The sequence below is a fragment of the Ursus americanus genome, chromosome 15, assembly GCF_024610735.1.
Source record: "Ursus americanus isolate L20-20 chromosome 15, mUrsAme1.1.p, whole genome shotgun sequence".
In the NCBI taxonomy this organism is placed as follows: Eukaryota; Metazoa; Chordata; class Mammalia; order Carnivora; family Ursidae; genus Ursus; species Ursus americanus.
The window spans coordinates 23,794,678-23,810,963 of record NC_142141.1 but is presented as its reverse complement, the minus strand read 5'-3'; the positions used below and the strand labels follow the sequence as shown (position 1 = coordinate 23,810,963).

At 55.2% G+C, this 16,286-nt stretch overlaps 1 protein-coding gene across 5 annotated transcripts in view; it reads right to left on the bottom strand.

Annotated features, from left to right (window-relative positions):
• The window catches only part of TNIP1 (TNFAIP3 interacting protein 1), a 48,749-nt gene that overhangs the window by 11,561 nt on the left and 20,902 nt on the right, over window positions 1-16,286 (bottom strand). For all 5 annotated transcript variants that reach the window (XM_087867848.1, XM_087867847.1, XM_087867849.1 and 2 more), the window contains 7 exons: window positions 15,584-15,718; window positions 14,142-14,227; window positions 12,725-12,808; window positions 9,960-10,151; window positions 6,296-6,390; window positions 4,590-4,710; window positions 452-541 (listed from right to left, as the gene is read on the bottom strand). In XM_087867848.1, the coding sequence (XP_087723974.1) occupies window positions 452-541; window positions 4,590-4,710; window positions 6,296-6,390; window positions 9,960-10,151; window positions 12,725-12,808; window positions 14,142-14,227; window positions 15,584-15,718 (803 nt within the window). The remainder of the gene's footprint in view (window positions 1-451; window positions 542-4,589; window positions 4,711-6,295; window positions 6,391-9,959; window positions 10,152-12,724; window positions 12,809-14,141; window positions 14,228-15,583; window positions 15,719-16,286) is intronic.

Genomic DNA, 16,286 nt, shown 5'->3' with positions numbered 1-16,286 from the left:
ACTTCCAGCTGGTGAGAAGCAGTGCCGCAAGAAGGCATCGGATCCTCTCCTTCTGTAACAGTCCCTCCCTGACCCAGCTGCATGGTGACAGAGGGGCCCCAGGCCCCCCATCCCTGAAGCTGCCACCTGCCTACCTTATCACAGCCTCCTTCCACTATCCAGGGTGTACCAGGGGGGCACTCCTAAACTATCCCCCTGCCAACAATTTCAGGCCAGGCCGCAAATGCCACCTCTTCCGAGTGACCCTTGTAGGCAAGGGAACTGATTAAGAAACAAGAGCCCAGGACAAGGCAGCACGTCTCTCCCACAGGCAGATGGCTTCCTGGTCACCATGGCAACTCACCATGGTGATCTGGGACAAGACAGGGGCCGAGGGAGGGCCTTTGTCCTGCCAGGCCCAGGAGGGACGGAGGGCTTTCCCTGACCACCGCCAGCCCCGCTAGCTGCCTACCTCAGTGCGCTGCTGTTCCAGCACCTTCACCTTCTTCTCAGTCGCAGCCAAGGCCCCCGCCTCTGGGATCTTCCCTGCTGCCACACAAGCCTGGGGAGAACCACACAAGGACTCAGCAAAGCCTCCACGAACAGTTCTGTCAGGCACTCGGTGCTCCTCGAAGGCCTTTACCCAGGGACCCAGGCCTCAGTCTCCTGCTTCTCTACTCTGCCCACCATCCAGGACACTGCTACACATCCCAGCCATGACTAAGGCTGCTTTGGAAAGTCTATTCAGATCATTATTCCTCCTCCCCTGCCCTCCTGCCCTCTGCTCCTCTTCCCATGGCCACTTCTTCCCCGGCTCAGACTCTATCCCTAAGGAACTGCCACCATCCCCCACCCAACATCAACCAAAAATCCTCGGACTTAGAAGGCAAGACTTATAGATTCTTTTTAACATTTTATACAATGTTTACTTAAAAAGCTTTTTAGAAAGATATGGAACACAGATGTGTCTGTGTGATCAGTACGTGTACACGTGCTTCCTAGCTCCGTCCTTCAAGAGAGCCTAATGCAGTGACACTCCAGTCTCCAGTAGCAGCAAGCACATCTAGTACCCAGATCCTGGTTTCTACATGCTGTTCTCCAACAAAAAGAGACAGGGTTCCTGAGAGAAGTGGTTGACTCCAGGGGCAGGGAAAACACAAGCAGAGTTTGGAGTATCTTGTGCCAGAAAATAAGACGGGGCTGGGGTGTCTGGGTGGCTCCGTCGGTTAGGCATCCAACTCTTGGTTTCGGCTCAGGTCATGATCTCGGGGTTGTGAGATCGAGTCCCATGTCGGGCTCTGTGCTGGGTGTGGAGCCTGCTTGAGATTCTCTCCCTCTGCCCCTTCCTCCACCTCTCTAAAATAAATAAATCTTAAAAAAAAAAAAAAAAGAAAGTGCTCAATAATAATATGAAGAAGAAAAAAGGCATGTCTCATGGGCGTAGGAGACAACCTGAAAGAGCTGCCTACGGCCAAAGCTGGAACAATTTGAACAAAAATATAAATCATGGTTGTATTGGATTGTAACCAGAAGAATAAAAAAAAAAATCCTTGAGTCTGTAAGTGGTAGAAAGGAATAGCTGAATAAATAAGTAAGTTGGGGGGGGCGCCTGGGTGGCTCAGTCGTTAAGCATCTGCCTTCGGCTCAGGGCATGATCCCAGAGTCCTGGGATCGAGGCCCACATCAGGCTCCTCCGCTGGGAGCCTGCTTCTTCCTCTCCCACTCCCCCTGCTTATGTTCCCTCTCTCGCTGGCTGTCTCTCTCTCTGTCAAATTAATAAAATCTTTAAAAAATAAATAAATAAATAATAAATAGGTGGGGGAGAAGGGATGACTCTCCCTTACAGAAGAATTCCAATTACCGAATATAGAAGGAGCGAGGGAAATTCAAAATCTACTATGGTAATGATGACCTCTGCAGGTGAGACCCATCATGGATACTAAAATTAGTGAGAACTGTAAGGAGAAACAGGACATTTGCACAGACTTAAAGTTTCTCCTCAAAAAGAAGTATTTATTAACTACAAGGGGAAACCTGGTCCCTCTATTATGGAGAAACTGACACACACCCCCTTAGCCACACGGTCGGTGTGGACAGTGATAAGACACACTGACGTCATGTGCCCCTGCCGGATGCACCAGGAAGCGCACGGCGTCACTCCTGCGGTGCCCTCATGATCCGAGTGCACACCCTTCGCCTGATCACAGTTCGACCCTCAGGGACGCGCTACAAAATCACTGGCGGAAGATCTCCAAAGCGTCAAGCTCCTGAAAGACAAGGCGCGGCTGGGACCCGGTCACGGACTGGAGGAAGCTAAGGAAACGTGCGGTCCCGGCCTGGCGGCGCGGGCACAGAAAGTGCAGGGGCAGGACACGAGTGAGAAACTGGCGAAATCGGAACAAAGTCTATAGTTTAGTTCATAATATTGTTTATCTTCTAGTTTTGATCAGTGAACCGCAGTTATGTAACTGGTTAGGGGGCACGGAATTCTCCGGACTACTTTTGCAACTGTTCCACAAATCTAAAGTTATCTCAAAATAAAGTTTAAAAAAAATTTTTTTTGAACTAGGAAATGTTGGGGCAAAAGAGCAGAAGCTTTGGAGGCCAGCAGTGGAGTGCTGGCTCTCACTCCGAGGCCAGCACGAGGCCGAGACCCACACACCTTCTGGACCTTGGTACGAGATCAAAGATGGGCTCCGAAGGCCCCCAACCTCTGATAGCCTGTGGGCTTGTCAGCATTTGTCCTGGGGTCACTGCCCACATCCTCTCTATCCCCTGCCTTCCTGCACCCTTTGCACTTCCCCCCGGGGGGCTCGGGGTCCGAGTTGGGGGGAGGTGGACCATGAGGGCAGAACTCGTGGGGCTCCAGTGCCCCCTGCAAGCTAAGGGCTGTCAGCACACCTCAAAACCAGGGTGGTAGGTGAGCAGGCTGGGGGAGCCCTCCAGGGGACCTCACCTTTAAGGAAGGTGGGAGACCGGCCTGCCCCTAGAAGCCTGCTACTTCCTTACAGGGCAAGGAGGAAGGGGATGGGGCTCCTGGGGGTTACACCCTTAACCTCCACAAAGAAGAGAAGAGTCAGGCCACCTGGCTGTGGGCACCAAAGCTGCCATTAAAAGTAACAGCTAACGTTCACAGGTTACCACGTGCCCAGCGCTAAACCTACGTCACAGGTATCACGTCACTGAACGCTCCCACCATCCTGTGAGGCCAGTGTTACCGCTTCCATTTTACAGAAGAAACTGAAGCCACATGGTTGGCTTACGTAACTCATCCAAGGTGGCCGTGCTGGCAAGAGGTGGGGCCAGCACTCAAGCCACATGTGGCTCCAGGGGGCCGGCTCTGCCGCTGCCCGTAACACATGCCCCCCCATGGGACCTTCCTCTCTGGCGGGGTGCTAAGAAGACCTGGACCTTCGGGGAGTCGAGCCACACGAGTGGACACCGAAGGGCTGGGGAAAGGGAAGAGGCCTGCCCACAGAATCCACACCCGTGGTGGCTCAGGGAACCCGCGGGAGATCAGGGGGCTCCACCAGTCACTTCCACAAGAGGAAGGCCAAGGCAGGCTCTGCCCGGAGGGGTAAATGGGGGGGAGGGAGGGGCTTCATGGGCTGGAGTTCAGAAGGCCATTTATCAGCATGCTTCTCTGCCACACCGCTGGTCCACCTGCTAGCAGGTGATGCAGGGATCCTGATGACAGGAAGTCACGTGACCTCTCCACACCTGCCACGGCTGTGTCATGGAGTAATCGCCCCGGCCCTGCCTAGCATACGTGTGGAGCAGAGATCCAAACAGGATGACAGATTTGCAAGCCCTGGGTAAGTTCCACATTGCCACATAGTAACAAGGAATTAAGTTATTAAGATAATCGCTGCCATTACATAGGTGTGGGGTTTGTTAAAAACATTGAGTCCTGCTGTGCAGCCATTAAACCCCATTAAAAGGAGAAAACACGTCAGGAAAAAGCTGGGGCTCAGCTCTGCAGGAAGGGGAAAGGCACGGACTGGGCGAGGGAGGAGAGCCAGCCCCTGCGTGGGAACTGGATGTGAGCCACAGCTGGGAGCAGCCGTGGGAAGGAGTGCCAGGCCATGGCAATGTCAGCTAACCCCCTCTTCTCTCCGGGTCAGTGGACCCAGGACACAATCCCAGGAGCTTACCAGGGTCCCCTGAGGGGCGTTCTCAACCCAACACCCTAATTCTGCCAGGAATATCTGAGATGTTGAACTGACTTTTGAGACCCACCCATCAGAGACCTTCACAAACAGGAACATGTTTAGGGAATGTGCCCAGACTGAGCGAAGGACTCGACACCACTTTCTATGAGCAGTGGCTGAAGGAACTGGAGCTACTCAGCCTGGAGAGGAGAAGGCCTGTGGGGGCCACCGAGCCGTGGTCATGGCCAGCAGCCTGAGTGTGCATGCCAGGGGATGGGATGCTGAGTGAGGGCTGAGGAGTGGAAGTTCCAGGGGCGTGAACCGTCAGGCTAAGCCAAAGAGACGCCATCTAATGAGAACCTTGTAACAGGGGAGCTGGCTGCAGCAGGAGGTGGTGAGCTCACCGCCACGGGACCCTGGTGACCGAGGATGACGTGGAAGGAGTCTCTGGGCACGTACCTGCTGCTGTCCGGCCACCCCCTTCTTGCCTGCACCTTCTATCTGTGGTGCACCTGGCTGCCCACAGGCGTCCTCTTTGCCGCAGCTCCTCAGCAACTTCTTGAGCTCCAGGTTTTCCTCCCTGGGTCAGAGGCAAACAGAGAGGTCACATTGCTGGCCCTGCGTAAAGGAGGCTGGGGTCCTCGGACATTCTACTCATCTGAAGTGTAGTTGCATCCTGGAGAAGAAGGCGGGACCCCAAAACCTGCCCTTGGGGAGAACAAAAGAAGGCATCCCTAGGTCCCTTTGCTGGCAATCTGGGCTTCTCTAGAAGTCTCTGGTCATCAACAGCAGGGTTTCCCATTTGTGGGAGGTCTGCACACATGAGATCTCCAGGATGCATCCAAACCTGCATTAAATGACCCTGATCGAGTTCCAGGGAGAAAGTTACACCTTTTCCAATCAGCTTCAAACCTCCTGTGTAGAGCGTGGGAACAGTCTCACCCGAGGCTAACAGGTCTGGAGCTCTCCTCCAGGACATGCTGGTCTGCCTTGTTCACAGGGAGAGGGCAGGCTTCAGGCCCAGAGCCCCCTGTGGGCCACGGCACTTTGCCAGAACTTAGTAAAACCCCTCCATGTTCACTGTATTTATTGTTGGGGCTGTCTTCTATTGATTGCAGGTAATGCTGTTTTCTATTAACTCCAAGTTTTATTTATTCTGTTAACTGCATGTTTTCTTTATCATAATTTTAAGTAAAAACATGATTCAAATAAAAGCAAATTCTTAAACCAATAAGGTAGGTGACATAGGACATAATAAAAAGAGTTGATGTGGGTTCAGGTATGACTGAACTAGGGAAAATATTTATGTTGTATTTGCCAGCTAAGTTTCCATGTCATAATAGAAAAACGGAGAAGTCAAGTGGCTTTCCAAAGGTCACACAGCAGGGACTTGCACTCTTGCCTTCTAGCCATGAGTCTTTCCTCCAGCCTGGGGTCTCAGATCCATGAATGGAGTCATTATGGCTCTGAAACTCCCAACTGTTTGGCCCTCTGGAAATAAATAAATATATGCTGACTCCAAATGGCACAGTGACTCCGTAGTTACACGCCTTACTCTCTGGGACTCAGTCTCCCCCTCGGCACAGTGCGGGGTCTGACCCGCATAATCTCGAAGGGCCCTTCAAACGCGGACAGTCAAGAGAGTGTTTCTCAAGTATGATCCCGGGTCTACCTACATCGTAATCCCAGAGGTCTTTGGGAAAATGCCTAGGCCTGCTTCACACCCACTGAATCAGGATCTCAGCAGAGGAGGGAGGGGTGGGAGTGTGAACGTGTAATGCCTTCCCTGACCCTCAGGGATCCTGGGGAGTCAGAGAGCCAGGAGGCAAATGAGGGAGCCCTGACTGTTAGCAGGAAAACAGCGGGACACTGCTGGATGGTGACCAGCAGAGGGCAGCAAAGCCCTGAGCCCTCGCCCGCTGCTAACAGGCTAAGGGAGCAAGTTCCCACGGAAGGAGTGCAATTTGTACAGACCCTCTTCTGAGGCTCTTAAGACACTCTAGAACGATATTAAAAGGGCCAGAGAAGGTACCCAAAGAGAAGGACCAAGGGACCTGACATCCACAGCCTCAGAGCCCTCAGCCCTCCGTCCAGAAAACGGTGCCAGGCACTACCCCTCTCCTCCTGCCCGTCTGACTCCTGGCTCCTGAGGAGCTTGGACTTACCGCAGCCTCTCAGCAGCCTGATCCCGCTGTTCCAGGCCCTTGTCCAGCTTGGCCTTCAGGGCCTCATTCTCCTTCCGAAGCTGCTCACACAGGGTCTGCAAGGCAGAGAGGCAGACGGGGGGGGGGGGGGGGGCAAGGTGAGGGAAGGGGTGCATCCCAAATGTAGTTTGATGATGGAGGACAGGGGAGGGGCCATAGCCACACCAGGTCCCAACACATTATCCTCTTTGCATGGCTTCAGCCAGTCCCTCTCAGGACAGCTGGGAACCCAGGTGCTGGGCCCATGCGGGCTCCTCTATGCATCCTCTCCCTCAGAGCCAGCCATGAGGATGCCTGACCAAGAATCAGCCACAGGGCCTTCTGGTCTAGCTAGGCAGAGGGCTCTGCCCCTCCTCCTCTTCCACTGCTGTCCCCACAGTGTAGAACACTCTTCCTCACCAGGCCTCCCTCAGCTGACTTCTACTCCTGCTTCAGGTCTCAGCCTAAACATTGCTTTGTCAGAGAAGTCCTCCCCAACTCCCCTACCTCGGGTGAGTGAGGCCACTGCATTATCCTTGCTCACAGCCCCTGCTCTCACCCTGCTTAGGACTTGTGATGAGTACAGCTGAAGAACCACCAGTCTGTGAGCGCCTGGAGGCCCAGGACCCCCTCCCCACTCTCCCAGCTCCGGACCTAGCACAGCCAACACTTAACTCTGCTGAAGGCCGGCCCGACTGTGTGACTGAGCGGCCCAGTGAAGGAAAGAGTGCGTGAGGAGCAGAGTCCTAGCAGGCCTGTGAGCCAGTCAATCTGGAGACCGTCAGAGGCTTCGGTGTGGTCAGACGACAAGGCAGGGCATTCGGTCAAGACCTCAGCAAGCTCTCAGGTGCGGCCCGGGCTTGCCTCACGTCTGAGACAGTTCCCTCCTCTCCGCATGGGGACAATGGTTCCTCTCTGCCTCCTTTACAAACAAGACCCTGTGGCCTGCCAGTCCCCTGATGCTATCTGAGGGTTCCTGCTGGGAGCACAGCGAGGTGGGGAGGGGGGCATGGAAGATGGGACGGCCAGGCCCAGGGCCTCACGGACGGGGAGGGCAGGGGGTGCCGCCAAGGAATGTGATGCACATGTCGCTACGAAGTTACTCTTCTGACAAATACTTGGTGAGCACCTAGTGCGCGTCACGTCCACAGCCAGTGCCCTTCCACTCGCTGCCTCGTGAGAGCCTCACGGCTTCCCCAAAGCAGCTTAACTCATCTCTGTTTTAAAAGCGGGCCGGGGCAGGTGACGTGATTTGCATGAGGTTGCACAGCTGCTAAGTATCACCACTGGGATTACAGCCCATGTGGCAGACCTAAACTGGGGTGCCCCCCCCGCCACGCCGCAGGCGCAGAGGGGAGGGCAGGCCTGTAGCTGGGCTGGCGTACAGCTGCTGGTAATCACCGCCTCCACCTGCTCCCTTCCGTTTCCAAGTCCTGGGCTCTCCGAGATCACCTGGCTACTCCTGGCCCACGAGAGTGAGCAGCAGCGACACGCGTTCACTTCCGGGCTGGCCCAGGCACGATTCTCTGGTCGCTCTCCCCTGTGGCTGCCTCACACCCAAAGGGCATGAGACGCCGGGGCGTCTGAGGAGCAGAAACAAGCCCCTGCCACATGGAATCTGAGGGAAAACCGTACGGTCGCCAGGGAGATTTCAGAGTTGTCTGCTTCCACAGCAAAACCTAGCCCTTTCTGACTAACACAGGGGAGACCCGGGAAGGCTGCATGGAGGAGACAGCCTGGAAATGGAGGCTGGTGGGACACCAGGGATCCGAGGCCGAGAGGACGGAAAACTACCGTAACTGGTCTGGTGTCTAGCAGAGGCCTTGCGCCATACCTGCCTTTGACAGTGTTTGTTGAGTGAACAAAGAAACAAATCAATGAATCAATGAGGAGGAACTGGGTTAATGTGCCTCCACCCACAGGCTGGGCAAATACCCAGGATGCCATGGCCCTGGGTGGGAACAGAATGTCCTGCTCCCGATCACTAAGGGAAGGCTGGGACGAGGACTCGCTGGGACGAGGACTCGTGCACTGTCTACCTGCCAGTCCAGAGGGCTGTTTCCTCTGAGTCTCTGGGCAAATGCCCCGGGCACAAAACAGCCGATGGAGGGAGGAGGTCACCAAGGTCATCACCTTCCATTAAAGGGACCAAGAGAGCTTACCTGTGAGGTCATTTGATCATTCATTCAAAATCACTCACTCAAAAATGTGCACAAAACACCTGCTAAGCGCTGGACGCTGGGATCCAGCGGTGAGTATGACACGTAAGGCACCTGTCCCGCCTTGTATATTCTAGCAGGGGGCGCAGGGAAAAAAATCATACACAGAGTAGATAAGCCACCCAATAAGATAAACTTATTACAAACTATGCTAAGAGCCAAGAAGGCAACGCACACAGGAGCTTGCTACACAAAAAATGCTAGAGGTAGGCAGGACCCTCTTTTACGAGGCCTGGCGTCAATTTCAAAGCCAAACCGCTGACACTCAAAGTGATCTCACCGCACGCAGCGCACCATCTTCAGCTCCCCAGAGCTCGGTTCGGACACCTCTAAGCCTCTGTGATAGCAGAAAGACGTCTCCCTCAGCCTGGCCCCCCCAGACCCTCACAGGGTGCTCCAGTCGCTCCCCTCCACGCGCACCTCCCTCACAGTGGGATGGGAGTCCTGCGTTCTCCCTGGAGTCCTCTGCCCCGCACCTCTCTCCTCACGTCTGTCTCCAGCCCAGACGCCCCTCCTGCTCTTGTCGGTCCAGCCCTTCCCAAGGTCACACACAGCAGACTCCCCCGCCACCCCCCCATCAACGGGACCATCTTGAATGTCTGCTGACACGAATGAGATCACAGATCAGTGACAGGATGGTAACTGGCCCAGAGGGAGGAAGGAGACTTCAAGTTATACTTTGTCACTAAGGTGACAGGCACTCGGGTCCTCTTAGAGCCTCAGCTTCGCCATCTCAGAATCCTTCCCTACCCAAGGCCCTTGAGGCTAAGATCCCCTGCTCAGTGCGGACGACCGATCCCCACAAAACCCTAACAGTGACCACTTGCTATGTTTGAGGCCTCCCTGGGTGCTTCATTAATACAGCAATCCCATGAGGGAGGCATTCCCGACTCCATGTTATTGAGAGGGACGGTGCAGGACAGAGAGGATAAGTGACCTGTCCATTATCATACAGGGGAAAAAAAAAGCCACTACTAGAACCGAGGACCATTCTATTCTAGTCCAAGGCCTGGCCTGGCCTAGGAAGGAATCTGACTTCACTCCCATGGTGCAGGGAGGGTTGAGAGGGAGGTGAGGATGAGGCTTCGAGCATGGGATTTAGCACATGACAGACTGCGGTCTGAATCCCAATTCTTCCAACTCCGAGAGGCAGGGCTGCTGCCGACCTGCCCACACCCACGCCCCGGTGGTATCCCCAACCATGAGATTTGCATCGCCCACCCACATGTTCCAATTTCCTTCCTCTTCCTCGTGCCTTCCCACGACTTCCTTACCTTGCTCCCCACCCTGAACGGTAAGTCCGGAGTCAGCCCCCAACACCACCCGCCGAGGTGCCTGTGGTACCCCTGGCTTCCCAGGAAGAGCGGGGGGAGGTGCGGGGGGGGAGCACACCTGCCATCCCCGGCCCTCCTCCCAGCCGCCCTCACCTGCAGGATGGAGGTGCGCTGCTCATTCTTGTGCACTTTGGAGGCCAGCCGGTTGAACTCGAGGGCCATGCGGCCCAGGTGCGTGAAGAGCTGGCTGCGGTCCGGCTCCTCGGCGCACACGCTCAGCGTGGTCTCTAGCCGCTGCAGGTGCAGCATCAGGTTGCTGTCCTCGTGGGGCGGGGGGCCCAAGGCCTGGCGGGAGGGAAGGGCACACGGACCACTCGTCACCGCCATTCTCCCTCGGCTTCCCCGTGCCCGTGACTCAGTTTCCCCCTGAGCCCCGCTCAGCCCAGGGAAATTCTCTAGTTACACAGGTTCCCTGTCTGGGGCTGACTCATGGGGCAGGACCTGGGACTCCCAGGCCGCAGGCTGGCTTAATAGCAGCAGGGCCACCTTCCTCCCACACCCTGGGCCTCCCTGAGCGTCTGTGGGTAAACCACTCGTCCACCAGGCCCCCGAATCCTCCTCTACTGAAGGTACACACACTCCTCCCTTCCCCTCTACCTCACGGGGTTCCTACAAGGGTGAGCTGCCATGTGAAAGCTGCAAGCAAAGGAGAGGGGGTCACTCTATTGAGCACTGAGTCCCTGGTTCAGGGACTTCTGACCCGGGAGCCATGCAAAGACCAAAGCTGCCTGACTTTTATGTCTACAGGTGTGTCTTCCGGGGAACGGTCCAAGCATTCATCGACTCCTCAGAGAACCCAAGAGTCAAAACAGAGGGTTCAGAGAGTCCCAGTCTAGTGGAGTATGTAAGAAATGAAGCAAACTGGGGGCAACATAGTCCCATCTCAATAATCAATCAGTCTATCTTTAGCCACCTCTCCTCTGTCTAGAACATTCGTACCAAAGACAATGGTGCCTTAGTTATGCCAACACCATGTCCAAGGATCCTCACTGGTACCTTATAGCTCACTGCATTGAGCCCGGCTCCCCTGCAGGGTATCTGAGGCCCCACCTTCCCCCTGCCCGAGCCTTCATGCACCAGGCCCCGTGCCTCCTCAGTCTTCATTCCCGAAGTATCCCCTCTGCCCACCCTTCCCAGCCCTGCCCACGTTTCAGCTCCTCTAGCAGCCTCCCCTAAACATTTATGGAAGTCACAGATGTCAACGCCATGGGAAGCCTCAGGGCTCAGGCTGAGAAACCATAGTACGGGCAGAAGGAACTTGCCTGAAGTCGCCCAGTGAGTCAGTGGCAGAGCCAGGACTGGAACGCAGGCTTCTGACTCGTGATCCAGTGCCCTGCCACACTGAGAAACCTTGTCTCTGCACTCTGCCGCCTGGAAATGCCCTACAGCCACACGGGGCGTTCAGCAGACGCTTACATAATATTGTTAGCACCTTATCCTAATAGGAGAGCTGCTTCTTCAATTCTGCATTCATCCCCCCACTGCCTCTTCCCACAAAGGGCTTGAGGTGGTGAATGCTGCTCTATTTAAGGCTCATGAACTGCTTCATCGCTACGATTTCTCCCACTAGCCTGCAAGCTCCCAGGTGGCAGGGAGGCAGCCTAGGCACAGGGTGGGGCTAAGGAGGAACTTATTAACAAGATGGAACTACTGGTCCAAGGTCATAGAGTGAAATACTCTCTGAGCAGGGGCGGCGTCTCTTCTCCTTTTTTTTTTTTTTAAGATTTTATTTATTTATTTGAGAGAGAGAGAGATAGCCAGCGAGAGAGGGAACACAAGCAGGGGGAGTGGGAGAGGAAGAAGCAGGCTCCAGTGGAGGAGCCTGATGCGGGGCTCGATCCCAGAACGCTGGGATCACACCCTGAGCTGAAGGCAGACGCTTAACGACTGCGCCACCCAGGCGCCCCAGTGTCTCTTCTCCTTGACCAGCATCTCAGAGCCTTCGGGGATAGAGCAGAACCTTTCTGATGCTCAGACCTGCCCGAGAGGGTGAGGAACCGTCACTGAGGGTGTGCTAGTGTAAGCCAGATGATCCCTTGGGGGACATTGCACTGGGGGACTGACAGATACAACATGCCACCAGTGAACTAAGGAGCAACATCTGTCCCCCAGTCCTTAGTAGGAGGAGGAAATAGAGACCACAGGGAAGAGTCAGGCCACTTACTGCCTCATAACCACCAAAAAATCTCACCAAAATATCTCAAAGTGGACACGGAGGGAGAAGGAGAAGAGGACAGGACTTAAAGACTTTTGAAGAACGTTCTAGACTTTTTGCAATGGTTCTCCACTAGGTCTGCCATTCTAAGAGAGCAGAGGAGGACACAGTTGGAATAAAGGCAGCAAGTAGGGTAAGGTATGGAACGAGAATGCTGGGTAGACACCCCCAGAGCTGGAGGAGTGTGTAGGTGGCAGTGTGTGTGTCTGTGTGTGTGTGTGCGTGCGCGCACCCCGAAGGGGAGCCCGGGAGGAACAGAGAGCCTGCACAAAAGGATCACCTGCCTCAAGCTGTTCTGGGCTTCTCTGGCCCTTTCTACTCCACCCCGGCTAGGAGCCCACAGGCCCGAAAGCTGAGTCATAGTGTGTGTCGGTGCCCAGCACAAGGCCGAGACCAGCAGGGCTGGCAGCGTGCCCAGGCTTTCTCAATGGCCGCGTGCCTGTATGGCCCCAGTCGGGGAAGTCACCAGCCAGGGATTTGCATATGTGAGCGAGAAGCACCCCCTGCTCCGGCCCCTCGTGTATCCCCAAGTGACTCCAGAGTGCCCAAGGGATCTGAGCGGATCCTGTGCCTCTCCACCAGGGCCAGGTGACTGAAACAGAGAGGAGACGTGGGATGAACTGGGGACCCGCCATCCACTCACCGTTGTGCTTCTGGCGTGGCCGCTGCTCGCTGGGGGAGAAGTCTGCTCCTCGGCGGGGACCACTTCAAATTCAGAGGAGGTGCCCTGTACAGAAAGGGAGTTAGGGACTGCCTGAGAGAAAAACACCTCGCCCCTCCTCTGGAGCCTCGTGACAGAGCCGCGATTCATCCGGGCAGCCCCTCTGCACAGAGGCTGAGCTCACAGGGCAATTCCATATCACTTCCTGTGAGACCGCAGAGCAGGATTCCCAGCGGGTCTGCCCGCACCCTACTGTGTGATCTGAGGTCACTTTCCCCTCCTTGGCCAGTTTCCTCGTCTGTAAAACAGGGATGTCGGACCAGTGACCTTGAACTGCAGCACTTTAGGCCTTGCACTTTTAAAATGTTTTCACAGATTCCATTATTTCTCAAAGCAACCTCCAGAGAGGTCAGAGGGTTATATCCCCTTTGGACAGATGAGAAAACTGAGGGCACGTCGTTAGTTCATGCAAAAGCAGGCAACACAGACAGCAGCTAGTATGGCCACCACCAAGGCAGTCCCGTGCCAGCCTTGCCAAGCCAGTTCCAGAGATCCCAGAGGAGTGGACCGCAGTAAGTCCCGAGGATACGTCAACAAATTTGGAGAGACTTTCAGGATTCACCCAAACGCAGGGTGGCCAAGGACTTCCAAACTATTCACACCTCTCAGCCATACCAAGTAGAATGTACTGGTTGTGCAACCAATGGATAGGCCAGTGGTTCCTCTCAACCAGGACGCTGGCTCTGGGATTGCTATTAAATCTGGTCTCCAAGGACTATTCCAGCCTTCCCTCGTCCCAGGAATATGGGCAGACACGTGGAAGGATCTCTGCACTCAGCTTCGGCTGAGCCTCTTGGCCACCAAGAACCCAGCTCTGGATCTCAGCCCTGCCTTGGAAAGCCTCCCTTTCACCTCCACTTCCCCAGTGGTCTGTGCGACCTTGCAACAAAAAGCTTTTCCCTCTCTAGATCTCATTGGTAGGAGGAAGACCCTACACAGTACGACCACTAGGGTCCCTTCCAGTCCTAGGATACCAAGAAACTTCTCGTGGCAAATCTGGAGAAGACACTTTCTAAGACCCCTTGGAGAATGTGAGTTCCAGGTTACTTCTATCCCAGCACTGTGCTCGGTCAACACACGCTAGGCATTATGCAACTCAGTAGACGGGAGGAACGCCCTGTGCATCCCAGGGTCTTCCTGGTTAAGTGTTAACTATGACCTTCATTTGAAAACAGGGAAACCGAGGCCCCAGGGAGACAGAGATCAACTTGCCCGGTATCACCTAGCAAGTCAAAGCCCAAGTTTTTTGACCTCAACCGTCTCTCTCCAAGTTCTCGTATCTGCCAATGGGCCCTTGAGGTCCAGGCAACTTTCAGCCATGACTCCAAATGTAACTTACGCTGGATGGAGGTTTTTGGACCGGCCCCGGTTTGTCGCTGGGGTGTGCAGGGTCAGTGGGCGGTGCTGGGCCACCTGCATCCTTTCCTGGGGAATTGAGAACACATGGATAAGCAGCAGGAAAAGGGGGAAAGCCCAGATACCACGCCCTTGAGGACAGCCCAGGCCAAGAGTTCTCAGCATTCCCTACACAAGTCTGGGAAAATGGGAGGTGGTCCCATCAGGGCCAGTAGCCTAGGGAAATGACTGGAATGATGGGGACAGAACCTGGACAGAGAGATCATCATCTTTGGACTTGCTGGGAAAATCCCAAGGTGGTCTCTGCTCCTCGCTACCCTGGACCTGCCTCAGTGATGACAAGGGGGACACTTTATGATTGACAAAGTATTTTTATATTTATCCTCTCAGCCAATTCTCGGGACAGCTCTGTATGTCCATTTTCAAGTAAGGAAACAGGAGACAGGGAAAGGTCACCAACCGGCCCACAGTCACACAGCCAGCCCTGGCAAAATCAAGACGCAGTCTCGTCTCTCCCTCTGACCTCCTGCAGCTGCTGGAGAGTGGCTGCACATCTCACTCGGGGGGTGGGCCCAGCGCCAAGCTGGGACTCCGAAATCACTGCTGAGCGGACCAGTGGAGGCTGGAAGTCCCCACTGACCACAGCGCCGTGGACTCTGGGCTCATCGCTTTCCTCCATGTGTCCATTCAGCAAATGTAACCACCAGCCAGCGGAAGACTGGCACACGGGCCTGGGCAAAGACTAGAGGCGGGCTGCAGCAGAAGGCACCTGAGCCTCATGTGTGGGGACCTTTGCTCCCCTTGTCCCCAACCTTGCCCTGTACTCGGCAACATGCTGAGGATTGCAGGGTGACTCCGCTTAGGACTGCAAGCCTTCCTCATAGTCAACGCTTTCCTTTAAGAGACAGCGTGTGTACCTTACACCTGAAATACACTGCAGCAGGCTAACAGGAAATCCAGATTCTTCCATAGGCTTCAGCTTCCCCCGTGGTAGAATGGAAAAAGTGGGGCCAGCCCAGAGAGCTTCGGACCCACGTGCCCACTCTGAGCGACTTGAAGTAGCTGCCTGGAACTCTACGCCTGGCCCACAGCAGCTGCTCATTAAAGGTCTGCTGAATACATATGCTGCTACAGATCCCGAGGCCACGTGCTGGGTGCAGGGGACTGGGAGCCATCACTAGTGTCTGCCAGGGCCTCAGCAGTGCTGAGTCACCAGCCACTTTTGGACAGAATTATTTTGAGGTCCCTTCCACGTCTGACCTTCTGAGGGACGCTGTAGACAAAAGTGGACTAGGAGGAGGGTCTGTGGCCTCAGGATCAATGGAGGAGATGTGGGTTTCCAAATGAGAAGGGAGACCACCATTCAGGATCTAGAGAGTTAGGAGTCTGGGAAAAGGCAGAGGTCCACCTAGACCCCCCTCCTACCTGTGAGCTCAGCCAGGTGGTCGAAGGAGGCCAAAGAGGGAGATGGTGGTGGGAGCAGCTCGCTGTCCTTGACCAGCTCCTCTGCCTTCTGCCGCAGTCTCGATGCTTCCATCTGGGACTCTTCCAAAAGCTCCCCTGGGGAGACGACGGGGAGCAAAGGAGTGACTCAGCTTAGTGCACCTGTTCTCCCAGCCCCACACCCCTAAGCCTGCTTCTGTGTGACTCCTGATGCTGGAGGCCCTGGACTGTGCCCCCACCATCACCCTGTGGGCTAAGCATCACACACACCATTCCAGCCCCCAAGCAGAGACGGGCCAGGTAAAGAAGGGGCCCCGCAATCAGGGAAAACAGGGTAGAGGGGAGCCAAGAACAAACTCCTGGTCTCCAGGCACTGTCCTCCTGCCCCACTCCTGCCATAACTGGCCAGGGACTCTACAGAAAGCCAGGGGCTCTCTGAGACCAGCCATCATGGCCCCTGGGGGCTACCCACAGCTTACACCCCCCAGTCAGGGGCTGCCTGAAGGGAGGAGACCTTTGGTAATACCACTACCCCTCTGGGCCTCAGTTTTCCTTCTACAAGTGGAGAATGGGAAACTCCACTCCCCCTTCCCTAATCTGCCATTCCAAGCAGACATCTGCCAAGCAAGGAGTAAGCAGTTGGAAAATCAGGGACCTATGCTCACCGCCAAAGCCTAAGGCCAGA